We start from the raw sequence: 24686 nt of genomic DNA, 5'->3' as shown, positions 1-24686 counted from the left end.
CCTCTCCTAGGTGATCTCTTGCCAGCAGACGGGATCCTGATCCAGGGCAATGACTTGAAAATAGATGAGAGCTCACTGACTGGGGAATCAGACCAGGTCAAGAAATCCCTGGAAAAAGACCCCATGCTGCTGTCAGGTCAGGATCCAGAGGGATCTCCCATGGTGGGCGTGGGGCTGGGATGGATTTGTGCCTGTGATGATTGCTCCTGGGTTTGGTGCTGGAGGGTGGAAGTGGGAGCTGTGTGCTGGTGTCCTGTCTCACTGTGCCCTCGGTGCTGTGCCAGGTACCCACGTGATGGAGGGCTCCGGTAGGATGGTGGTGACTGCTGTGGGTATCAACTCCCAGACAGGAATCATCTTCACTCTCTTGGGTGCAGGAGAAGGAGACGAAGAAAAGAAGGTGAAGAAAGGTAAGGAGATGCACTGAGCCTGCTTTTTGGCTTCCTTTTGCCTTCCTCCCTTTCCTGGGAAGCATCCACCGGTGTGCAACAAGCTACACCCACAGCCCTGGGACCTGGCTGTGTGTTAGTGCTGGTGAGCCAGGCAGGTACAGCGAGCTGTCGAGGCAGCAGGGATTGGGGGGGAACCCTCCCTGCTGCCCTTTTGACTGAGAACAGCCCCCCCAACCCTGTGCTCCCAGGCTGTCAGGTCTTTTGGACACGGCTCCAGCTCTCTCCTCCAGCTGGAGTCACAGGGTGTGTGTGGGGTTAAGGCTGAGTGCTGTGGTGTGGTGCTCACTGCCTGTTCCGTGGTGGGAAGGTGAGTCTGGGCTGTCTACAGGATGGCTGCAGCCCATCCACAATCTTGAGGACTCTGCTGAGGATCTCTGCTGACATCCCCTGAACTCCCTAGGGAAGGGGGAGAGGCACAGAGAATGCTGAGAGGGAGAGGAGGGGTTGTGTGTGTGGGGGGGGGGGGGGTAGGAGGGCAGCCAGGCAGGCTGAGGTGTTCCTCATCCTCTTGAGACTCGAACACTTTCCTGCCTCAGCTCTTGCATCTTGCTGCTTGTTCCACTGCACTGTGCCAGCTCCTGTAAAACCAGGATCAGTAAGAGCCAGGCTTGGGAAGCTCCTGCTCTCCCCTGTGTCCCTGCAGCCCCATTCAGCAGGTCTGGGCTCACTGGGAGCAGCCATATGGTGCGAGGAGCTGGCAGGAGGGAGCTGCTGACTGGCATTGCTGCCTTGCACAGGCGTCCTGGTGCCATGGAGCCCTTCCCAGGAGGTGATGCCAGGCAGGGAGAGGCTTCCTGGGTGTCTTCTGGAAGCTGTTTCCAGTCTGGGCTGCACATGTGCTGGGTTCCTCCAGCTCTGCTCACCCAGGGCAGGCTGGTTCACATTTCTGGGGTTCGGTGGCTGTGGAGCTCTTGGGGTTCAGCTGCAAGGTGGGAATATGGGGTGAGATGTAGGACTGGGACTGCTGTTGGAGCTGAGCAGCAGCACCAGGCACCCAGGGATGGTGCTCGATGTTTCCACAGCCTTCAAGCTCTGTCACTCAATCCCATGGTAAACCCAGCTCAGTGCCTCACAGCCCTCAATTTCAGAGTAAAGTTGGGTGGAGGGGGCTTCACCAGCTCATCCCCCCACCATGGTGCTGGTGGGGGATGCTCAAAGCTTGCTTAGGCTGCAGTGGCCCTGTGCTCCCCGTGCTGTGGAGGCACTTTGGGCACCCCCTTGTGTAGACCTTGCCCACCACAGACATGGAGGGGCAGGGGGCTGAGCCCCCAGCTATGGGTGTAGTGTTCCCCAGGGTGGGGGACAAGTCTGTGCCTCCAAGGCAGATCTGCTCGTGCCTGAGGTAGGGAGCACTGGTGCTCGGTCCATGCTGCACAGAGGTCGAGCTCTGCTGTATGGTTTCTTCTCCCTGAAGCTCTGAGAGATCCCCTGCACCCTCTGCAGCACTGACAGGGGTTGTAATGGGTGCTTCACAGGTGGGGAAGTCTGAAACCTTGGGGATAGAGTGCTTGGGGGAGCCCAGGATGCTCTGGACCCTTCCCCAGTGCCGCAAGCTGTGGACCAAGGCATGTGTGATGTCCGGAGGGTGCCCACAGGGTGCCAAGCCCTGCACATGGATGCTGCTGGAGCAGTGCATGGCCCTTTGGAGCAGGGCTGTCCCCAGGCTGTCCCACCAGCCGGATGGTGCCCGTGAGTCCATGTGCTCAGCCCTCCACCCTTTCTCTCTTTGAACAGGTAAAAAAACCGGAGCCCCCGAAAATCGCAACAAAGGTAACCAGCCTCTCCATCCTTTGAACCAGCACCACACTAACTACTGAGCATTCCTCCTTCCTTCCTTCCTTCTTCTCATCAGTCTGTGCTCTTTGCTGCTCCGGCGGGACTCTCGCCTCGTTGTCCTGGGAGAGGGTGCAATGGTCCCCCGGCCAGTGGCCCTGGCATGGCATCGTGGTGCCCTCTGGCACCTCATCATGGGGCTCTGTGTAACTGGGATGGGGCTGGCTGGCTTTGCCCATGGCCCTGTTGCCCCCTGCATGGGGCAGAGAGTGGAGGGAGGAGAGGGCTCTTCCAACAGCTTGGACCATTGGTAGAGCATCCCTTTCTCAGGGCAAACTTCATCCATGTTGAGCCGCAGCCATGACCTGGTGGCTCTGAAGCCCTTTGTGCCCATCAGAATCCTTTGTGGGGCTTGTGGAGACATGGGGGAGGGGGTCCCCTCCTGCTGTTATTGGGACAAAATTTCTCCCAGGGCCTGGCCAAGGTGACAGTTGCACCCTCTCCTTCCATGGCCTCGACTCCGTGAGCGTCTCCTCGCCAGTGTTTCTCACACTGTTCTTTGCAGGCTGTGGAGGAAGCCCATTCCTGCACCTTTCTCTCTCCACCTCTCTCTCTCTTTCTCTCTCTCTCTCTCTCTCCTCTCAGCAGTTTGAGTTTCCCTCCTTCCCGTCAGACTGTGTCTGGGTGCTTGTTCTGTCCGTGTGGGGTCTGTCGTGCCCGTGGAGGTGTCCGATGTGGAGCTGCCGTTAGCTCTGGGGTGTCTCAAGCCATCGAGCAGCAGCCAGGAGGGGACAGGTCCTGGGGTGTCTGTGGCCAACAATGGGGCCACTGTTGCTCCTCCAGCCCCACAAGCTGAGGAGAAACCTCTTGGGGAAAGTGGGGGGGTGGTTCCCACCCTCTTCCTATCCCTCTCCAAAACTTCCAACTGAGCTAGGTCATCCTGGTGCAGGCCTTCAGCTGGACTTAGACCAGTTACAGGAACTGGAAGCCTGGCTGTCCCTGGTCCTAAAACTGTGCTGGGTGGCTCAGGGCTGGGACTCCAGGAGCTTGGCTCACTCCTCTTCAATCTCCATCCAAATTTCTAACCGTCCCCCTCCATCTCACCCCCCTCAACCACTCTCCCCAAGTGATTCCCGCTGAGCTGTCCACAGGGCAGCACCAGGGAGGGAGTGGGATTGCTCACTGCAGGACCAGGGAGGGGACTGGAGCTTGTTGGGGTGCCCAAAGCGCTCCCCATCTGCTGCAGGGTGTAAAGCAGTCCTCAGAGGAGGCTAGAGGAGACCTGCCTTTCCCTCCTTCCCCCAACAAAGCCTGGCTAGGGGGTTTCTCATAGTGCTGCCTTAGAGGTGTGACTGGTGCAGGGGTCACATCATCAGTGTCAGCCCTGAGGATCCATTATCTGGGGCTGGGGTAGGACACTGCCCTGTAGAGAGGTGGCAGGGTCCCAGGACACAAGGTTTCCATGTGCTCAGATACATGTGTCGTCGGGAATGGTTCTTGTCCTGGGTTTTCTCTCTCTCTCTCCCACCACCATCTTCCTCAGTGGTGTCCTGCAGGTTTTCCTGGTATCTTTCCTATTCACACGTGGTGTCTTATTTTATCCTGGGCTGTAGCTAAAACTCAGGATGGTGTGGCCTTAGAGATCCAGCCCCTGAAGAGCCAAGAAGGGGTAGAAAACGAGGAGAAGGAGAAGAAGAAGGTGAAGGTGCCCAAGAAGGAGAAATCTGTGCTGCAAGGGAAGCTGACACGTCTGGCAGTCCAGATTGGGAAGGCAGGTGAGTGGAGGGACCCATCATGAGTTGTCCCCTCCCCAGAGCTCTCGATGGAGGTGGCATTGGGGTTGAGGGGCTGGCTGATTCCCTCTGCATCTTAAGCAGGGGATGCAGAGGGAATCAGCCAGCCCCTTTTCAGTGGTCTGTGGGGATAGGACAAGGGGCAATGGCTGCAAGTTGGAGCACAGGGAGTTCCACATCAATATGGGGAAGAACTTTTTCACAGTGAGGGTGACAGAGCCCTGGGACAGGCTGCCCAGAGAGGTGGTGGAGTCTCCATGTCTGGAGATATTCAAGACCCGTCTGGATGCCTATCTGAGTGATATGTCCTAGGGAGCTGCTTTGGCAGGGGGGTTGGACCTGATGATCTCTTGAGGTCCCTTCCAACCCCTACAATTCTATGATTCGATGATTCTATGATTGAGAAGGGGGCTGTCCCCTTCTCCCCACTCACCGGCTGCTTCTTTCCTCAGGGTTGATCATGTCAGCCATCACGGTCATCATCTTGGTGCTGTACTTCGTGATCGACACGTTTGGGGTGCAGGGGCGGCCTTGGCTGGCAGAGTGCACCCCCATCTACATCCAGTACTTTGTCAAGTTCTTCATCATCGGTGTCACTGTGTTGGTGGTGGCTGTGCCTGAAGGGCTCCCGCTGGCGGTCACCATCTCCCTGGCCTACTCTGTGAAGGTGAGGCCGTGATGGAGAGGGGTTGCTGGAAGCATGATGGGGAAATCCAAGTGTTTTGTTCTGACTTTTCTGGTCCTGGTGCCTGTTGTAGAAAATGATGAAGGACAACAACCTCGTGAGACACCTGGATGCATGTGAGACCATGGGCAATGCCACCGCCATCTGCTCCGACAAGACGGGCACGCTCACCATGAACCGCATGACCGTGGTGCAGGCCTACGTGGGGGACACTCACTACCGCCAGATCCCCGACCCTGAAGCCATCCTGCCCAAGATCCTGGACCTCATAGTTAATGGTGTCGCCATCAACTCTGCCTACACATCCAAGATCTTGGTGAGTTTGAGACCCACAGCCTTGTGTCCTCGGTTCCTGTAGCTCCTGTACCCAGGTTTGGCATCACTTTTCCCTCTCTTCTTCCCCCTCCAGCCACCTGAGAAGGAAGGGGGGCTACCCCGGCAAGTGGGGAATAAAACTGAGTGTGCCCTGCTGGGTTTCGTGCTGGACCTGAAGCAGGATTACCAGGCTGTACGGAACGAGGTGCCGGAGGAGAAGCTCTACAAGGTCTACACCTTCAACTCCGTGCGCAAGTCCATGAGCACCGTGCTGAAGAACGGCAACGGTGGCTTCCGCATGTACAGCAAGGGAGCTTCTGAGATCATCCTCCGCAAGTAACTGTCCCCCATTCACTGGTCAGATGGAATCATAGAATGGTCTGGGTTGGAAGGGACCCCAAAGGTCACACAGCTCCAACCCTCCTGCCACAGGCAGGGACACCAACCTCCAGGCCTGGAGCTACACAAGGTTGCCCAGGGCCCCATCCAACCTGGCTTTGAACACCCCCAGGGATGGGGCACCCACCCCCTCTCTGGGCAGCCTGTTCCAGCCCCTCACCACTCTCTCTGCAAAGAACTTCCCCCTCATATCTCATCTCACACTTCTCTCCTCCAGCTTCACTCCATCCCCCTTGTCCTGCCAGTCTCTGCCCTTTAACAAGCTGATTCCCCTCCTGTTCCTCTGCTCCCTTCAGGGACTGGAAGGCTGCAATGAGGTCCCCCCACAGCCTTCTCTTCTCCAGGCTGACCCAGCCCAGCTCCCTCAGCCTCTCTTCATAGGGGGAGTGTTCCAGCCCTTTAATCATCATCATGGTCCTCTCCCAGTCCCGTTGGCTTTAGGTTCTTGATGCCCCATGGAGCTGTTTTCGGGGGGCTGTGGGTGAAAGGTGCCCAGCTGCTGTGGCACAGGGAGGTGCTGCCATGCAAAGTGTTTCAACTCTTTTTATGGTGGATTTAGTAAAGCTGTGAGGAGCTGTGGGCAAGGGGGATGTCCCCATTTTGCAGACGAGGCACACGGGTGACGGCACGTGCCACCCCCAGTCTCCCTCACCCTCTCTTTTTCCTGTGTTAGGTGCACCAGGATCCTGGACAAGAATGGTGACCCCCGGGTGTTCAAGGTGAAGGACCGAGATGAGATGGTGAAGAAGGTGATAGAGCCCATGGCCTGCCACGGGCTGCGCACCATCTGCCTGGCTTTCCGAGACTTCCCTGCTGATGCCGAGCCGGACTGGGACAGTGAGAACGAGATCCTGTCTGACCTGACCTGCATTGCTGTGGTGGGCATAGAGGACCCTGTACGGCCAGAGGTATTGACCCCTCTGTCCTCCACCCCGGCCCCATTCCTGGGCTAGGAGCCCCTTTCCCTGCTGCTCAGGACCATGAGCCACTTAAGAAAGCACCAGCTTCTCCTCTGCATCCATCCCCAAAGTGTCCCATGCTCCCAGCTCCCCGCTGCTGGCATTTTCCAGGGGGGTGTGGAGTCTCCTTCTCTGAGGATATTACAGACCTGTCTGGACACTGACCTGTGCCACCTGCCCTAGGGACCCTGCCCCAGTGGGGCTGGACCCAATGAGCTTTTGAGGTCCCTTCCAACCCCTACAGCTCTGTGATTCTCTCCTGTACTCAGATAAAATGACCCAGCACAGCCTGTTTCCACCCCAACTCCCCCCTCTCCAGCTCCTACTGGGGGGGGGGGGTCTGTTCCCAAGCCAGGCTGGTTCCACACGCACTTGAAAGGTGCGTGGAGCCACGGGGTAGGGGTGACAGTTGGACAAGGCTGATTCAGCTGGTTCCTCCCTCGCAGCTGACGGGGATGACGGGCAGGCAGCTGGGCTAATGCAATAAGCCCTCCCATACCTGCCTCTTGATTACATTTTGGAGCTCGCCCCTGCGCTCCTGCCTTGCTTGCATCTTCCCTGATTAGATGTTCAAGTATCTGGGGCTGGGAATTGCATTACAGATGCCCTGTCTGCACCGGCTCTGGAGGCTGGTGATTCAATTTGCTAATTTCTCACTAACATCCTCTTCCCCCCATCGCTCTGTTAATAGATAAACCCATTAAAGCAGCAACGTGCTGCCAGAGTGGTGGGGTGGACAAAATGCTCCTGTCGTAATGGATCATCGGGCAGGGCTTTGGCGCCCGGCACCGTGGTGTGCCAAGGAGGAGGCAGTGAAGGTTGCTTTCCCCTTGGGGCAGGGGCTGGAAGATCTCAATGCTGGATCTGCTGGAGCAGCTGCTCCGGATGTGCATGCGGGTCTGGCTGGAGCTGCAGTGAGGGCAGGGGGCTGCAGAGCAGGAGTAGGGACAGGAATCCTTCCCCAATCCCTGGACCCAAGGGATAAATGGCTGAGCTGGGTTTGGGCTGGGGTGGGGTAAAGGAGTTGGTTGAGCACCTCATCCCCAGTGTGAGCACCAAGCTGAGCTGTGGGTGGATACAGGTGGCTGCTGGTCCATGACCCCACCTGATGCTTTTAGGGAGGAGGGGAGAGGAGCTGCCTGGCTCTCCTATGATGTCCTCAATCTGAGCATTTGACCCTGTCCTGCCTTTCACCCTCCCTGACAGCTCTGTCCCCATCCCCCAGGTGCCAGATGCCATCCTGAAGTGCCAGCGTGCAGGGATCACTGTCCGGATGGTGACAGGGGACAACATCAACACTGCCCGTGCCATCGCCACCAAGTGTGGCATCCTGCTGCCAGGGGAGGACTTCTTGTGCCTGGAGGGGAAGGAGTTCAACCGGCTCATCCGCAACGAGAAGGGAGAGGTGGGAGAGCAGCCCTGGGTCCTCAGAGGGTATGGGTGGCCTTTCTGACAGCCCCAGCAGTGTGAGGAGCTGAATCCCACTGGGTTTTCCTCCTCTCCTTGGATAAATGCAGCTGGTCCCTCTGCCAGCTGGGATGCTTATCCAGCGCCATGGCTGGATGCTTGGAGACAAAGCTCCATCCTGTCCCAGTTAGGGTTTGCTCTCTGGTGGGCCAGAGGGTTTCTGGGGTTGGGGGGGCAATGGGGGAGTCCTGTTCCCTTTCTTACATCTGCTTTATCCTGCAGGTAGAGCAGGAGCAGCTGGATAAGATCTGGCCCAAGCTGCGTGTGCTGGCCCGCTCCTCCCCGACAGATAAGCACACGCTGGTGAAAGGTGAGTGAGTGCCTGCTGGCATCCCCAGCATCCTCACTAGAGGGTCTCATCCTGCTCTGCCCACCTGCTTTCCACCATAACCCATGCTGGGGACCAGCTCTTGGGGCGTTTTTTCTCTGAGTTGCTTGTCCTTGTTTCAGGAATCATCGACAGCACCGTTGGTGACCAGAGGCAGGTGGTGGCTGTGACTGGGGACGGGACCAACGATGGCCCAGCTCTGAAGAAAGCTGACGTTGGGTTTGCCATGGTACAGTTGGGTGGTGGGGTGTCCCCAGGGGTGGCCTTTGCTCTCTGGGGTGAGAACTTCATGATGGGTTCCTTCCCAGCACTGGAATTCTTTCTGAACCAGGGGAAATCTCTTTCTTTTCGGAATCTGCAGGGTGGATTGAAAAGGAAACTTCCTTTGGAGGCTTGATTTAATTCTTCTGAGCTTTATAGGACAATTAGCAAAAGATTGATGAGAAGCAATCCTCTGGCTTTGGGGTGGGCTCCTCTGTCCCACCTGGAGGGACCATGTCAACCTGAAGGTGACACAGTGATTGCAGGGACCTTTCTGGCCCTGGTTTTTGAGCTGTGGGATCCAGGAGAGCTGGGGGAGCCCATTGTGATTTGGTTTGTCCCTGCAGTTCTTCACCCAGGGTATGAGTGTTGTGCTGATGCTGACTTTGGGGGGTTACTTAAGGAGAAGACCTCTTTATGTCCTGGTTTGCTGCTTTTCTTTGCCCAGTCTGAAAGCAGCAAACAAATAAACCCATCAGCTTCAACAGGATTCCTGTGAATTGTTGGGTGTGTGAGCAGGGGGCAGCTCCTGGATGGAGCCTTATGTGAGCCCATCAGGGAGCTCTGAGCAAAGTTTGGGGGAGATGGTGTTTTTAGGAAGGTGTTAAAATATCCAGGTGAGTTCTGGAGCCTTTAGGGTGAGCAGCAGAAGGCAGGCTCTTGGGCACCATATGGGGTGGGGGGATTTTGCCCTTGTGTGCAGGAACATTCCCTGGCCAGCCATGGGCTTTGCTGAGAGCTCAGCACTGGTGCTGTGCTGCCCTTGGGGCTCTGAGGAGAGGAGATCAAACCACACACGGGGTAGGTCTGTCCAGTCACCTCAAGCTTATGTCTGGCAACAGCTGGGGGGTTCCCTCCTGAGCTGGGTCTTGCAAATTTTGGGAGAGCTTTTTGGGGAAAGCACAGGGGAACCAACCAGCTCATTATAGGAACAGGCTCATTACAGGTGGTGCATTTAATTACCTCAAAGCCAGTGCCTCTGTGTGCAGGTGGTGAGAAACACAGTGAGCCCAGCATCCTTCCAAGATGCTGCAGGTGACTTTCTGGGAGGCTGTAGGCAACCCTGCTTGCTGCAGAGCTCTCATCTGCCCTGGATGGGGCAGGGGGGCAGTAGGAAGGTGCTGGGGCTTTAAGCTGTTGAGCCCGCCCTCTCATTTTGGGGGGGTTTCCCAACCCTTGCGTGCAGCAGAGATGCCCAGCCAGGGATCCTTGTGTTCCCTGGCATAAGGAGGAAGCTGCCCTTCCGAGTTGTTTTCCAGCTTTGTTGTACTGTGGCCCTTGTTGGGGACACTCACGGTGACAGGCTTTGAGGCTGCACTGACTCAGAGCCCTGTCCTGGAGCCAAGCTGGTGTCTGTCCTTGAAAGCTTTCCTGCTTTGGAGCCTCTGCTCTCCCAGGTGGCTTGGAGCAGCCGCAGCAGGACTCACTGTCCAACAGAGGACGGACACCAGCTCCTCTGGCTCTGGGGGGGGGGGGTGTTCTTTTGGGGCTGTTTCTGGGAAGAAGCAGAGCTGGCTGAATGGCAGAGCTCACTCTGTGACTCACCCCATCGCTTTCTCCTGGGTCCTCAAGGGCATCGCGGGGACGGATGTGGCGAAGGAGGCTTCGGACATCATCCTGACGGATGACAACTTCACCAGCATCGTCAAGGCGGTGATGTGGGGCCGCAACGTCTACGACAGCATTTCCAAGTTCCTGCAGTTCCAGCTGACCGTCAACGTGGTGGCCGTCATCGTGGCCTTCACGGGCGCCTGCATCACGCAGGTACAGGGCCCCTTGGGCTCAGCAGGAGGAAAGCCCTGGGGAAGAGTGAAGAGAAGGTGGTTTTGGGGGTGTGACATGGTTGGTTCGTTATTTCCCCCCCCCCTCCTGCTTTCTCTGTAGGACTCTCCCCTTAAGGCTGTCCAGATGCTGTGGGTGAACCTGATCATGGACACCTTCGCCTCCCTAGCCCTGGCCACGGAGCCCCCGTCTGAATCGCTGCTGCTGCGCAAGCCGTACGGCCGCAACAAGCCGCTCATCTCCCGCACCATGATGAAGAACATCCTGGGACACGCCGTGTACCAGCTGACTATCATCTTCACGCTGCTTTTTGCAGGTGAGCTTGGGACACCCTGAGAAATGGGGTAGGAGGAAGGAAGGGGATGAACTTCCAGCACTATCTCGTCAGCCACTTTCCCTCACCAGTGTTGGGGACCCTTGTTCTTGGTGACCTCACCTTGGCCAGGATCAGGAGTGTTTAATGATGGATGTGAAGTGGGGGGGTGTTAAGGAAGAGGATGTACTTTGGGGGTGTGGGGTTGCTCAAGACCTCACTGGGTATAGAGACAGTTTTTAACCAGGACAACAGGTTTTCATCATTTTGAAGGAAATAAGGGTTCGGTGAGGCTAACACAGGGGGCTCCAGCTGGCTTGAGGGATCTTCAGCAAGACCCTGGGATCCTAATTCCACCTGGAGCAGAGCAGAAGCAACAGGATCTCATCTTCTCTTCCCTGCCTTTCCCCATCCTTGCCCTAAAACCCCTTGTCTACTTAGGGGAGAAGTTTTTTGACATCGACAGTGGCCGGAACGCCCCGCTCCACTCCCCACCCACCGAGCACTACACCATCGTCTTCAACACCTTTGTCATGATGCAGTTGTTCAACGAGATCAACGCACGCAAGATCCACGGGGAAAGGAACGTCTTTGAGTCCATCTACCGCAACCCCATCTTCTGCACCGTGGTGCTGGGCACGTTTGCAGCTCAGGTGAAGCTGAAGGAACAGCCCAGGAATAAGATGGGAGGGCTGGGAAGGGACCATGATGTAGGCAGGACCTGTGTTTGCTGCAGTCACAGCTCATAACTCTGTCCTGTCCCCTTTTTCTTCTCCAGCAGCTTCTTGGGGACACAAAACCTGAGTATTGGGGTCTAGTGTGTGTTGGGAGATGCCAGAACTGGCCAGGCAGTGTGCCTCTGGTGTCCTGTAAAGTTACTGGCCTAGATGCGACATCCTTGCTCCACTCATAATCCTGGGGAAGGCAGGGGAAAGACATGTGCTCCTGGGGGACCTTGTCATCCCATGGCTGTGCCCCACAGCCCTTGGAGCTCTTCAGTGTGTGACTGGTTCTTTCCTGTGCTGCAGATCATCATTGTGGAGTTCGGTGGGAAGCCATTCAGCTGCTCTGGGCTCACCCTGAGCCAGTGGTTCTGGTGTATCTTTATTGGAGTGGGAGAGCTCCTCTGGGGCCAGGTAAGAGTTGGTCTGCAAAGCAAACCACATCTCTCCATGCCACGGTGTGCTCACAGCCCAGCCCGCTTCTCCTTGCTGCCTCATGCCTTTGTTCTTCCCAGTTCAAGGCAGCTTTGGAACTGGGCGATGCTGCATCCCAGTATCATGCCAGCAGTGAGGAGAGGAGATTGCTAATCTACTCCTTGCTCCCCTGATTCTGGGCTGAGTCCCTGGCAGCTCGCTGTGGGATCTTGCTCGAGGAGGGCGGTGGGCTTGGTGCTGTCATAGCCTATGAGCTTAAGGAGCTGCTCTCTCCCTGCCTCTCCCCAGTTGATCTGCACTGTCCCAACCAGCCACCTGAAGTTCCTGAAGGAAGCTGGGCACGGCATCACCAAGGAGGAGATCCCAGAGGAGGAGCTTCCCGAAGATGTGGATGAGATCGACCATGCCGAAATGGAGCTGCGGCGTGGGCAGATCCTCTGGTTCCGGGGTCTCAACAGGATACAGACACAGGTACTGTGGGGCAGCGGGTACTGGGGGGCTCTTCCTTCTCTCTCTCTCTCTCTTTTTTTTCTTTCTCTTCCTTTCTCTCCAGGGGCTCTGTCTGGAAAGAGTCTTCGGATGCTGCTCGGAGGATGCCGTCGCCTCCTGGGCTAGACTTCTCCCACCACCTGTGCCTTTAGGGTTGTGTCCTGGTTGGGGAACCAGGACAAGCCTGGCTGTCAGAGACAGACTGTGGCAGGAAGACATTTGGGGCTGTTCTGATGCAGAATGTGCTGTCCTGCAGCCTGAGGCTGGGCTGGGCTGCAGGAGGCTGGACGTGCTGCTGATGGGCACCTCGGGTGGCAGAGGAAGATGCTTGGAAGCTGTGGGGTGGCCCCAGAGCCACCCTGGGCTTTTACCAAGCTGCACAGTGAGCAGGGCAGTGTTGAGGCTGCTCTTGGTTGCTGCTGGGATGCTGTTCCCAGTGGGGAACGTAACCAGGAGGGATCTGCCTCCATGAGACCCTCTCTGGTCTCGCTCTGCCGCTCTCTCCTTCATCTGGCCACCCCTCCCTGCCAGTGCTCTAGGCTCCTCACCTGGAGCTCTTGGCCCTAGAGCAGAACCTAAGGGGAGTAGAATCTATCCATTAATGTCTTTTTTTGACATCAGCTGACTCATTTTTATCCTGAAAGGGAAGTTTTTTCCCCAGGACTGCTGTCTGGGAAGGGCAGGGTGAGCTCCTTGCAGCGAGGTCGCTGCCCCTCACCTTTTCCTTGAGGTCTGGGCAGAGCTGCCCATTGGGAGAAAGTTGTAGGTCCCCAGTAGCTCCCAGCACTCAGGGCTGCTGCGTTGCCTCTTTGTTCTTCCTCCTGTGGCCCCTGGACAGATGGGGATAACCAAAATTCCCCAGACATGGGGACTGGAGCAAGCACAGCAGCCATGCTGTGCTGTGCTAACTTTTGCTTCTCCTCTGTGAGATGTTGCCCTGATGGTTTCAAGGTGAGGTTCAGCCTTGATTCCCTGCCCACGGTGAGGGGCAACTGGGCTCTTTTGGGGGCCCACGGCTGTGCTGGTCCCTGGTGCTGCAGTGGGCTGAGCTGCCAGCTTGGTCCAGCTTGTTCACATGACAGATGTGCTGGGAGCACCAGGCTGTTCCAGAAGTGGTCCAGATGTGTTGGAGGCCTGGTAAGTGTGAACAGCTGCAGTGCCAGTGGCCAGGAGTGCTGCCAGGATGGAGCCCAGGGCCTCCAGGAAAATCTCTCCCTGTAGCTGTGGGCCAGACCTGGGCTCAAATGAGCTTTTGCAACATGAAAGATGCTCCTGGATGTCGGCACGTCTTGAAGCCTCTTTGATATCTCCTTTCCTGGCTGTGGTGCATCGAGCAGAGCAGCTGGCAGGTCCAACCTGGGCATCTTGAAGTCTTCTGTCCCAACTCTGTGTGTCTGAAGTGAGAGCACAGGGCTCTGCCCTGCACGTGAGGTCAAGCTGCTGTGTGTAAATACCTCCAGGGTGAAGTAGAGCTGCACTGGCTCTGGATGAGGTGCCCCTGCCCCAGGAGCCGTGCAGCTGAGCTGGTGCAGGGCTGTGCCTTCATCCTGGCCAGCACAGGGCCAGGGACAGTCCAGCTGCAAACTGTCTGGGAAGCCATGGTGGCACCTGGCTGCTACTTGGTTCCTCCAGCCTTGGTGTGCATCCAACTGTGGCTTGTCACCAAGGGCGATGCTCCCTTGCTGCATCCCTGCCCACCCCTGCCAGCTCTGCTTCTGAGCCCTCTGCTGAGCCCTGCTCCTGGGAGAGGGGCTGGAACACCTTCCAGCACGGTGTGTCCCAGGGTTCAGCACCTCAAGTGTACATCCCATGGGGCCAGCAGCCCTTTCCCAGTGCAGATTCCTCCTGGAGCATCGCCTGCCAGCTCGCACCTCTGCCTGCCCTCTCTCTCCTCTGCTCCTCCTGTCAGGATCACCCAAGGTGTTTCCTCTGTTGCTCCCTCCCACTGCGGTCTCTTTCTGGGTGGTGGGATTAAACCCTGTCCCTCTCCTGCCTGTGAGAGTGGGGCAGAAGCTGGAAGCTTCCAGAAACACCAGCCATATACACGGTGTGGGTTTACTGGAGCATGGGGTGTTGGGGATGTTGGGGCTTGGGAGGGGGGGGCCTTTCTCCTCCCTCCTCCCCACCTCTCCATCCTTTTCCTTCCTTCCTGTCTGTGTGTGTGTGTCTGCCCAACCTCCCTGCTCCCCTTCCATCCCTGACCCCCTCTCCCTGTCTCTGGCCGGGGCGACGCTATCTCACTCTCTGGTTCTTTGCAGATGGACGTAGTTTACACATTCCAGACCGGCGCCTCCTCTTTGCAGGGAGCCCTCAGGAGACAGCCTTCCATCGTGAGCCAGCACCACGATGTAAAAAATGTTTCTAGCCCAACCCATGTAGCTCTTTCCTCCGTCAATTCCACTCCCACCACTTCTGCTGTTGCTGCTGCTGCTGCATCTCCTCCTGCGGGCAGTGAGTGATAGTCTATTACGATGCATGACTTCTAATAACCACAGAGAGCACCTGCACCAACCTAACCCAGCCTGTTCTCTCTCCCTTTACACCTTGACTCGCACACTGATAGCCAAAATGAAGGATGGGGCGGGAGAGCATTTTAAGGAGGAGGAAAAAAAAAACCCCAACCAACCAAGTTTTTATGCTGTTGCATCTTTAATAAGTTTACAATACTCTCTGGTCCTTCCCTCCCCCCCACTCCTTGTTGCTTCCCTCCGTTTTTACCTCTTCTCCTCCTTTGCAGGACTGATGTATGAGTCCACCCTCCCGAGGGGGTGCAAAAACGGGGCGGTTCTTGTTAAAAGAACCACATATCATTCATGAGCAACTAAAAGCATCGCTGTGAAAAGGGCACGCTGCGCCCAGAAGCTGCTGTTCCTTTCCACTGCAGCTCGGGGCATCCCCAGGGATGGGCAGAGCTGTTGCTTTTACCAAAGCTAGAAGTGTGTTTGGAGGCAAAGCGGCCGCTCAGACCTTCTCACAGCAGTTAGGGTGTTACTGGGGTGGGCTGAGCTGCTGTAACAGGCTGCCTGCATGTGCTCTTTGCTGTGAGGAGGGGGATTTCCTCCTGGCTCCCTCGTTTGGGAGGTTGGATGAGCAGCCGGTTACCGTGGCTCAGCTTGGCCGGTGGTGACACCTCAGAGCTGCTCACCCACAGCTCAGAGCTGGCTTGTAAGCAAGCAGCCTTCCCTTGAACTTGCATGCTGTGTGAGACAGAGCTGAGCGAGCCCACCCACCTACGTGTGCCCCAGAGCTCTGGGGGGACAGCGTTGGGGCTCCATTGGCTCCCTGTCATAGCCAGAGCACTGGCTCCTGGGTGCCCAGCTTGTCCTGCACACTCTGGTTCTCAGTGTCTGGGGAGACACGCAGCTCTCTGCATGCTGACGGAGAGGGAAAAAGCGTGGCCTTGCTGGAAACTCAACAGCAAAGCTGGGTCCTGGAGCTCACCCCCAGGTTTCCAGCTCAAAGAGAAGCTGGTTGTGGTGTAGGGCCCCTCTCTGTGTTGGTTGTGAGCTGTGTAGATGGGCTTGTGAATTCTCTCTGCAGGGCTGTGCCAGGCTAGGAGTGGGTACCACATCTTTCCCTGGTAATTGGCTTTTTTTATTACACAATCATTTTCCGTGTTCTCTTCTTATTAAAGAAATACCCTTGGTGACTTTTGGAATAGCTTACAGGCTCTGCTGTTTGTGCACTGTGGGAGAGAAGAGAGAATTTCTGATAATTTAGGGTGTTTTTTCCTCTATTTAGCCAACACTGATGCTTGAATTTTGTTTAACCCCAGTGTTTCTGCTCCCAGCTGCATCTGTGCACCACCAAGACTTTCTTCTAATCAGAAGAAAACCGGCTTTGAGGGGTCTCAGAGTAGGAGACTTGGGTGGAAAAGACCAAAACATGGGGGTTTTGCAGTCTCTGGGTTAATATTTTCCCTGATGTGCAGCAAGGGAATAGGTAACTTGGGTAGATTGTGTGCTTCCAGGCAGCAAACAGCTTTCCCAGGAGCTAACCCAGATCGCTAAGTTTCCCCTCTATTTTCTGCCTAGACTTCTCCCTCTCTACCTCTGCTGCTTCCCTTCCCTCTTTCTCAGCTCCCATTTCGCTCCATACAGATTAACAGTGTCCCTTTCCCTTCTGGGGATGAGTGTTTTTTCCAGGGCTGGACCTTGGCAGCCCTGCCTGCTGTGCTGCTCCTGGTGATGGAGGAGAGGGAGGTCTCCCGAGGGTCGATCCTGAGGTGGTTGGCAGAGCCAAGCTGGTTTCCCTTGGGGGTTTTGCCCTGGTTTGAGGGAAAGCAAGGCAGGAGCCGGCAGTGGAGCTGGTCCTGGCTTCACACAGATATAACTTCCACCTCTGTGGGGTTTGCCCAGCACATTGGGGTGCTGTGGTGATGGTGTGAAACAAGAAGAAATCCCCAGTTTGGAGGTTACATGGGTGGAAAAGGTTTCAGGTGGTGAGGAGGGGTGAGTCTGGCCATGGGCAGGAGGGAGGTGACCTCTCAGCTTGGTTGGGGAGGATTTGGGGTTTGTTTGCTCTGCCTGGTTCCCTCAAAACACATTTCCTTGTTGTTAAATTCCTTTTCTGAGGGAATGGTTGCTGACAGAGGTGGTTGAATGAAAGAGAGAAAATCTGAGGAAATCTCTAGTGGAAGTTTATTGGTGGAGCTGAAGACAAGTGAGGTGGTAGGTAGGGTTGGACCTCACCAATGCTTGAGGTGGTGGAGCAGGGAGGTGTCTGTGAAGCTGCTCTTACCTCTGAGCTTGGACTGGCCTGACCAGCTAGTTCTTTGGCAGTCACCTAGGGTGACTTGGTGGCCGGTTCAGGTTAGTGATACTGGGTGTAGTTGGCTTTGCCCACTGCAGTTTAAGGGCCGTGCTTTTGTTGGTGCTGCTTTTTTGTTCTCAAGATGTTGATGATGCGACAGCTTATCAGCCTTGGTAGGGGAAGACCTGCTTGGTGGTGTCCCTTGTATGGTGCACTCACACTAAACACCGAATTTATCCCTGATCTTACTGTGGTGGTTAGCACGGTGCCCACGACTTGGAATGTCTGTTCCCAGCTATATAAACCTTCCATTTCTGCAGGCCAAGCTGGTGCTCCAGTGTCATGGGGGGGTTACCAGGCCCATGCTCATCTCCATGAGTGTCCATCATCCAGCTCGTGTGTGTGCCTCTGTGTGCCTGTGTGTGTGTGTGGAAGAGCTGGCTTGTTCGTTTCTAGCCTGGATCTGCTGAGCCTGTGCCAGGGGATGCCCCGTTGCTGCCCTGTGTAGGGCAGCACCATCTTCCTGAGCCAGATGGAGAGCGGACTCAAAGGGCATCCCTTGTGAAAGGGGAACCCTGGCACACCTTGCAGGTAAAATCTCCAGGGTTCCAGGCATGAGACTCTTCTTTGAGTAACTTCTCTGGTCTGGTTTTGTGAGTGCTGTTTGTGCTGAGACCAAAGATCCCTAGGAGCCCCTCGCTGCCTGTGCTGGTTGGTGACTTCCCTCCTAGCCTGCCTCTGTACCAGACCAAGGAGGACAGTTTAACCCAGCTCATCTCACCAGGAAGAGGGGGGCATTGTCTCCCACCAGATCTGCAGCCCATTCGTAAACAAGTGGCAGAACACACATCTGTACAAGGAGATACCTAAATCCTTCTCCCTCCAGCAGCTCTGCACACTCTCTGCTCCCTCGGCTGGTGGCTGAATGATGGGGAGGCTCTCTGGGGTGTAGCACGAGGATGCTGTGGTGGAGCCACCCCTTCTGTGGGATCTGTGGGTCACCTCCCCTTGGTGCCCCCAGCTTCAGCACCCAGGAACATCTTGAGGGCAGGGGACATGGGTGGGGACTGCGTTCCTCTGGTGCTGGGAGCAGGAGAAAGTAGTTCCTGAGTAGCAATGCTGCTTCTCTGGGGCAGGAGAGGGAGCAGGATGCGACTGGCACTGCTACGGGGAGATGTTACCACCTTCCCCACTGCTTCTGGGTTGTTGAACAAAGTCTCACAGTGGTCTGGAGGTATTTTCTCCTGAGAGGAGGAGGTGAGCACACCTTCTCATCCCAGATGAACTTGCTTAACAAAGCAGAGACTTCCATTGATTCCATACAATGCGAGATGCTTGGTTCTTGCTCTTGCCACGAGCTTCTCCCTCTATAAGGGGAGCAGATGACCCACTTCCCAGGTGACTGGGAGGATGCCACAAGCCAAGAGGGTGCTGGTGTGACCTGCTGAAGCAGGACGGGGAGGGGACAGGACCCCTTGGAGAGAGGCAGCTTGCTGGTTCCAGCTTGAAGAGGAGTCAGTGGGAGAACACTGGCATAGCACATGGTGCAGCAGCCCGGGGCATGCTTTAGAGGGCACTTCTGGTGGGTAGCACTGAGCGTTGCAGCAGAAGGCAAAGCCCCATGTCTGATTCCACCTGATCCTCTCAAGATCTGCAAGATCTTCAGCTTCAAAACCTTGTTGGTTCTGCTTCAAAAGCCCACTTACCACATCGCTCTCCTTCAGCGAGCGATTATAGCCATGAGTCATCCAGGAGAGCTGGAGCACTCTGCTGCACCCAAGGTGTGCATGTTGGTTGTCTCACCCATGCCAGCATCCGTGCTGGGACAGAGAGGTCTGCTGCAGCCCCCCTGCCCCTTTGTATGCTGGATCGGATGCTTGTCACCCATCTGACTGAATCATTATGACTTGGCTGCAAGGAAGGGAGAGAGCTGGGTCAGCTCAAGGCTGGATTTCCAGAGGACCAGGACAGAGAAGTGAGTTCACTAACCACCCTCTGGGCTTGTTTCCAGACCTCTCCCTTCCAGTGCAATGGAGGTAGCAGAGCCATACCCCAGTTATCCAAACCAGGCTCTGGATCTCCTGCTTGTAACACTTTAAGCCTGGCTTTTGGAGGTGCTGACAGCCCGTGGGTTTCACAGGAAGGGTGTGTGACTGGGCTTTCTAGCCAAGTTGGAGACTTGTTTTTCGTGCAGAGCATCCGAAAGATGCAGCCTTTGGAAGCCACTGGGTCTTCTTCAGCATGTTGGCGTAGGGAAGGATGCAGAGCTCCATCCAGGTGGCAGCTGTGTGGGGAAGCTCCCACAGATCCAGCTTCCTTCTTGCATGTTTAGCTGGGTCTTGTTTTACTGGTCATGGCATTCACTTGGAACTGCTGCTTCACCTGGGCTTGAAAAGTGTGCGACACCGTTTCAAAGCCCGTTCCTGTCTGTTGGCCTAAAAATGAACTAGAGCAAACACGCACAGCGCTCCCACAGTAGAGTGGGGTCCTTGCCTTGGGGTGACCCCACTGTTTGTCTAACCCACCTCTTCTTTTGAGTCGTAGTTCCACCTTTATTATTTTTGTCCTCGTTGGTCCCCACAGATCCACGTGCGCACACGTCATGACAACTAATGCATTCTGGCTTCCATTCATTCAAAGTGATCTGGGGGTTTGGGGGTTTGTTTTAATATTTTTTTTAAGTGTTTTTGGGTTTTTTTATGTCTTTTCTTGCAGCTTCTGAAGCCGCCCCATAGTCGGTTGATTCCCCATCACACACCCGTAGTGCCTGAGTCTGATCCATGTTGGCCCTCCTAGTTCACCATAGATCTCTCATTCTGACTCAGCTGTCTGTTCAGTGGTGGTGATGTTGTTGTTGTTGTTGGTTTTGTTGTGCTTTTTTGTTTTCTTTGTGTCTTTTTTTGATTTATTTTTACTTTCTCCTGGGAGCTCCAGCCTCTCACAGCCGTTACTAACCCCTCTTTTGTTTATCCCCCACGCTCCTTGCCTCCCGCCAGATCAAAGTGGTGAATGCGTTCCGTAGCTCCTTGTACGAAGGCCTCGAGAAACCCGAATCCAGAAGCTCCATCCATAACTTCATGACTCACCCAGAGTTCATCCTGGAGGAAGACGAGCCTCGAACACCATTCCTTGACGGCGCTGAAGACGACCCCGAGACTGACGGACTCAAAAAGCGAGGTGGGGGTAGCCTGGGTGGATCTACATCCCTCAACAGAAATAACAATGCAGTGGACAGCGATCAAGCTGAGGTCACCGTCCCGGAGCCTGAAAGCCCCTTACACAGCTTGGAGACATCGGTTTGACCTTAGAACTATGAAACCCCCCTCCTCCTCCTCTTCCACCTTCGTCCCTCGCCCTGTGTGATATTGGCACCAGTAACTGATCACACACTGCGGTCACTTCGTGTCAAACTGCTCATACGTATATAATTCTGGTGGTTTTGTTTGGGGGTTGTTTTGTTCAGGGGTTTTTGTTTTGTTTTAAAATAACCCAATTATTTAGCAGTGGGAACCAGAGTACCACGATGCTGGGTGTTGGGAGAGAGGCTAAGCCAAAATTGTGCATCTCCATCCCTCATTTTCAGTGGTACTTGCCCAAATGAAGCAGACAGATTATTTTCTCTCCAAGAGTTGGGCTCCACGTGTCTGTTGGGGGGGGGGTTTCACTTTGAAAAATGCATGTTCAAAGGAACTTCAGATCATAGTCTTACACACATGCTCTCAGCCCAAGGGCTGGGGTGCACTTAGGACTTTTTTGTTTCCTCCACTTCCAGTTTTTAGGGCTTTCTTCTAACATTGGGGTTTGTTCTTAGCTCATGGGATTTACCCCCCAGTAACTCCTCAGTGGAAAGTGGGGGGGGGGGGGGAGTTAGCACTCTAGTGCAAAACTTTAAAAATAAATTAAAGAAAAACAACCAAACCCAGCCAGGGAAAAGGTGTTTTAATCACAGGTTGATACAGGGATGTATACCAGTCTTCCACCTTGAAAATGGTACCCAGCCTTTACTAGCCCCTCCTGTGTGTGTGCACACATGCTTTCCTCTCTGTTGCCAAAGCAGTGATTAGTAGACAAGGCAGAGGGTGTGGGGGGTGTTAGGGGAGTGACTGGGCTGTAACCTTGCTGGGTGTAAATGATGCTGATTTTTCTGCCAAGCGAGGTGGCAGTGGAAGGTGGTGAAGAAAAACCCTGTGGCTGTAAGAAACAGGGCTCCTTCTTGGGGAGTCTTGCCATCAGGAGCAAAGGGAATGATTACTTTTTTGGCCTGTTCTGGCTTGTCTGTATTGTCGGGTTAAATAATCCTTCAGCCTTGATGTATGAACTCCTGGTTACTGCTGAGGAGCTCCCAGAGGATGCTCAAGCCATGCCCACCAGCTCCGTGTTGCTGCCAAAGCGTTAGCAGGCTGAGGGGAGGACAGGCACCCGGTTATTGACAGTACAGCTTGTAAATCAGGGGTGGGATGAGTCAGGTTGTCCCTTTAGCTGGTGAGAAGGAGGGAGGAAGGCCTCAGGGCTGATGAGGAGGACCCTTCATTTCCCTACAACTTCTGCAGCTGGTTTGCCATGGAGGCAATTCCTCGCAGAGGTGGCGGGTCAGTTGGGATGCCTGACCTCCAGAGAAGGTGCTTCATGGAGGCTTTTCCTCACTTGCTGATATTTTTTGAAGGTTGTCTTCACCTCGTGTCCTGCCTTACCTCAAGTCTCATGTAACCGTTTGGTAAGAGTCTTGTTTTTTGGAGCAGAGGGCCCAGGGGTCCTGAGCAGGCCGGTTCTGAACTTGACCCTCTTTGTGAAGCCATGAGACAGGAGTTTGCTTGGTTTGGGCTTAATTTCTTCCCTGTTGGCTCTTGTTGGTGCACCCCTGGTTACTGGCCCTGGGGGCAGGGCTGAAGGAAGATGCCGCCTTCTCTCCTTCATCCCCTTTGACTTGGTTGGAAGCAGAGAGAACCTGGTTGTAACAGGCTGCACAGCACCATCATCTTTGCCCAGCCTCCATCCCTAGAAGCAGAGAGGTTTCAGTGAGAGGATGGGCTGGCTGGTTTTAGTTTGTTGGGGTGGTTTTTTGTTTTTTTTTTCCTTTCTTTTTCTTTCCTTTAAGAACGCACAGCAGAATCTCCCGTGCCTTCTCCGAGCACTGCCTGCAGCACCGCCTGCCACGCCGAGGGCCCAGTACTTTGCCAAGAAATTTAAGTGTTCCTTAAAACCACAACACAAACTCAAGTGTCTTTGTTTTGTTTCCAGCCCAGCACCGACTCGTCCCTTCCTCGGGGTGGGAGGAAGGAAGGACGAGGTCACCCCATATTCCTTCCCTGAGGAAAGGGCCTTCTCCCGGGCCTCCTGCCTCGGTGCTGGGGGTGAAGGCCGGGCTCCATACACTGCCAACAGCAAGAAGAAATTGCCACCACTGCCCATCTCAATTGTAAATTCAGTGTCAAAACCCCCCCTCTGCGCAGACAAAACCCAGCGCTGCCCTCCCCATCCCTTCTTTGCATGAGCTAAAACATACAAATACCTTGAGCAGGACCGGGGAGGGGGGTGTTTGAGGGGGAAAGGGGGGGGTTATTTTGGGTTATACGCAAGCGGTGACAGGAAAGACACAAAGGGGGGGTGGTTGTGGGGTTTGGTTCTGTATTAAAGGTGACATTGCTTAAAAAGATCACTTTTTTCTATTTTAAATACTTGCAAAAAAAAAAAAGGGGTGAAAATATGGTGTTCTTATGAGCTTACATAAATATTTATTAAATACTTTGGGGGGATACACCAATTTTTTTTTCTTTATTCTTTTGATATTATTTTTTTTAATTACCTCAGACCTGTTTCAAATAAAAAATAGAGACTTAAACCGATGCAAACCAACAAAAAAAGCCAACTTTGGAGGCTCTCAAAGCCGCTCCCAGAAATCTCTGACTGGCCTCTTGCCACAAGGGTCTGGTTGTTCTTTAGTTGCTCTATATTTTTGTTCTTCTTGTTCTAGTTTCCATATAAAGGAGGGGGAGAAATAATTATATATAAAATATTATGCAAAAAAAAAAAGAGAAAAAAAGAAATATAGTTTTCTTTAGATCAGAAACGGATATTTTTACGTCAGCCATATGTATTTTGTTTAAAGAAAATAAAAATAAATAAAAGAAATCTCGAGTCCCGTGCCCGTGGTGGCACGGGGCTGTGTGACGGCAGTTCAAAGTGACAGGTAATGAATTAATTCCATATCTCAGCGATCGGATGCCAGTCCAGCTTCCTTTTCTCTGAGCAGCCATCTTTATACTTAGTTGGATGACACAAATGAGGTGGTTTTGGGGTTTGTTTTTTTTTTTTTATATAAATTATGTTGGTATGGCTGGTTGCTTAAAGTATAAACGTTTATTGTGCATACATCTTTTCTGTAAAGTGGTTTTGTTTTTTTATTTTCTGTTTAGTTTCAGCGATATCCTTGCAGCAGATGACTATTGGGTTAAGTTATTGAGGACATTACAAAAAGAGTTGGGTGAGATTGGTGCTCTACGCTGAACGGCATGGTCGGCAGCATGAACTTCTGGGGACTTTGCAACATGCCTTGAAAGAGGGGGAGATTATATATATATATATATATTATTTTTTAATTGATTTTTTTTTTTTTTGCTTTGTTTGAACTGCCACGAGTGTGCACGTGGGGAGAGTGCCATGCCAGACAGGAACCGAAGTCATACCCTGTGATACGTGTTAACTTTGCCTTGGAATGCTTTGTTATTAAAACACTCTGAACATAATTTTGCATCCAGTTCTTAATACCAGTAGGGTCTCTGGTGGTGGTGGTGGTGGTGGTTTTCTGTGAAATAAATTGGTGGATCGGTACCAAAGACATTATTACACCATGTCCTGTGTGCATTGCTGAACAGGCATTTTTAGGCATTTGCATTATGTGATGAGGTTTCCTTTGATTTGCACAGGGGTTACACTTAATTTTAAAGGTTTTGTGCAATAAGCTTTGAGGAAAACAAAAAAATAATTTTGAAACAATCTCAAGAAGGAAAAAAACTAAACCACATTTTAGCATGGGCGGCCTTTGGCTTTTCCCCAGCCGAGGAGTTAGATATCCTGCTGTGCTCAGCCCCTTTAGAAATGCTTTTCGGGGCGCTGTGACATTGGGGTGAATGGAAAAGCCCCATCTCAGCCCCAAGGAGGGCATCTTCAAGTCGCCATAGCCAACTCCTCTTGCCCTCCATGACTGCAGGGACCAAGCACCTCAACGAAGAGTCCCTGCAAGCTTTTGTACCTCTCAGGGGAAGGACGTGTACCTGCCTGCCATCGCTGCTCACCGTTGGGTCCAGCTCCTCCTACAAGTTCATCTGTAAAACATCCCTCCTGCAAACCCCATCGGGGCACAGTGACGTGGGGACATTGTTTCCTGGTCCTGCCCCAAACAGTGAAGCTACGGGGCAACACCAGCGTGGGTCTGGGCACTTGGCTGTTCCTCTCCAGCATCCCTCTGCCAAGGCTGTCCCTTGCCACCGAGACTGGTTTTTCTCTGGCTGTCCCACCTCTGCTCTCCTCCTGCTCGACAGAAATTAGGATTTTCATTCAGCAAAGCCCATGGCTAAAACTGCCTTTAGTTTATTTCCTCCCCTTAAATAAATATATATATATATACAGTATTAAACCAACATTTGTGTGTGTATATATATTTATCCAATGCTCTCACAACAAAACTTTCTTTTGAAGAGGGCACGTGGATCTGAGTTTTTCTTTTCCAGTAACTAACTATAATAAGCACTGGTATTTTTGTAT

General features: G+C 54.0%; 1 protein-coding gene across 1 annotated transcript in view; it reads left to right on the top strand.

The window, feature by feature from the left end:
• ATP2B4 (ATPase plasma membrane Ca2+ transporting 4) overlaps positions 1-20690 on the top strand; it is a 48673-nt gene extending 27983 nt beyond the window's left edge. Inside the window, exons 5-21 of the mRNA XM_084276060.1 lie at positions 11-136; positions 285-410; positions 2187-2222; positions 3839-4000; positions 4471-4685; positions 4777-5019; positions 5113-5354; positions 6091-6325; positions 7602-7781; positions 8066-8153; positions 8294-8400; positions 10005-10196; positions 10317-10530; positions 10969-11180; positions 11556-11663; positions 11973-12155; positions 19922-20690. Of these exons, the coding sequence (XP_084132186.1) occupies positions 11-136; positions 285-410; positions 2187-2222; positions 3839-4000; positions 4471-4685; positions 4777-5019; positions 5113-5354; positions 6091-6325; positions 7602-7781; positions 8066-8153; positions 8294-8400; positions 10005-10196; positions 10317-10530; positions 10969-11180; positions 11556-11663; positions 11973-12155; positions 19922-20227 (2975 nt within the window). The 3' untranslated portion in view covers positions 20228-20690. The remainder of the gene's footprint in view (positions 1-10; positions 137-284; positions 411-2186; positions 2223-3838; positions 4001-4470; positions 4686-4776; positions 5020-5112; positions 5355-6090; positions 6326-7601; positions 7782-8065; positions 8154-8293; positions 8401-10004; positions 10197-10316; positions 10531-10968; positions 11181-11555; positions 11664-11972; positions 12156-19921) is intronic.
• Positions 20691-24686: the final 3996 nt, after the last annotated feature.

Source organism: Gallinula chloropus (genome assembly GCF_964237585.1).
Source record: "Gallinula chloropus genome assembly, chromosome: 27".
NCBI classification, from domain to species: Eukaryota; Metazoa; Chordata; class Aves; order Gruiformes; family Rallidae; genus Gallinula; species Gallinula chloropus.
The sequence above is the reverse complement of the archived record's forward strand: the minus strand, read 5'-3'. Positions and strand labels throughout refer to the sequence as shown.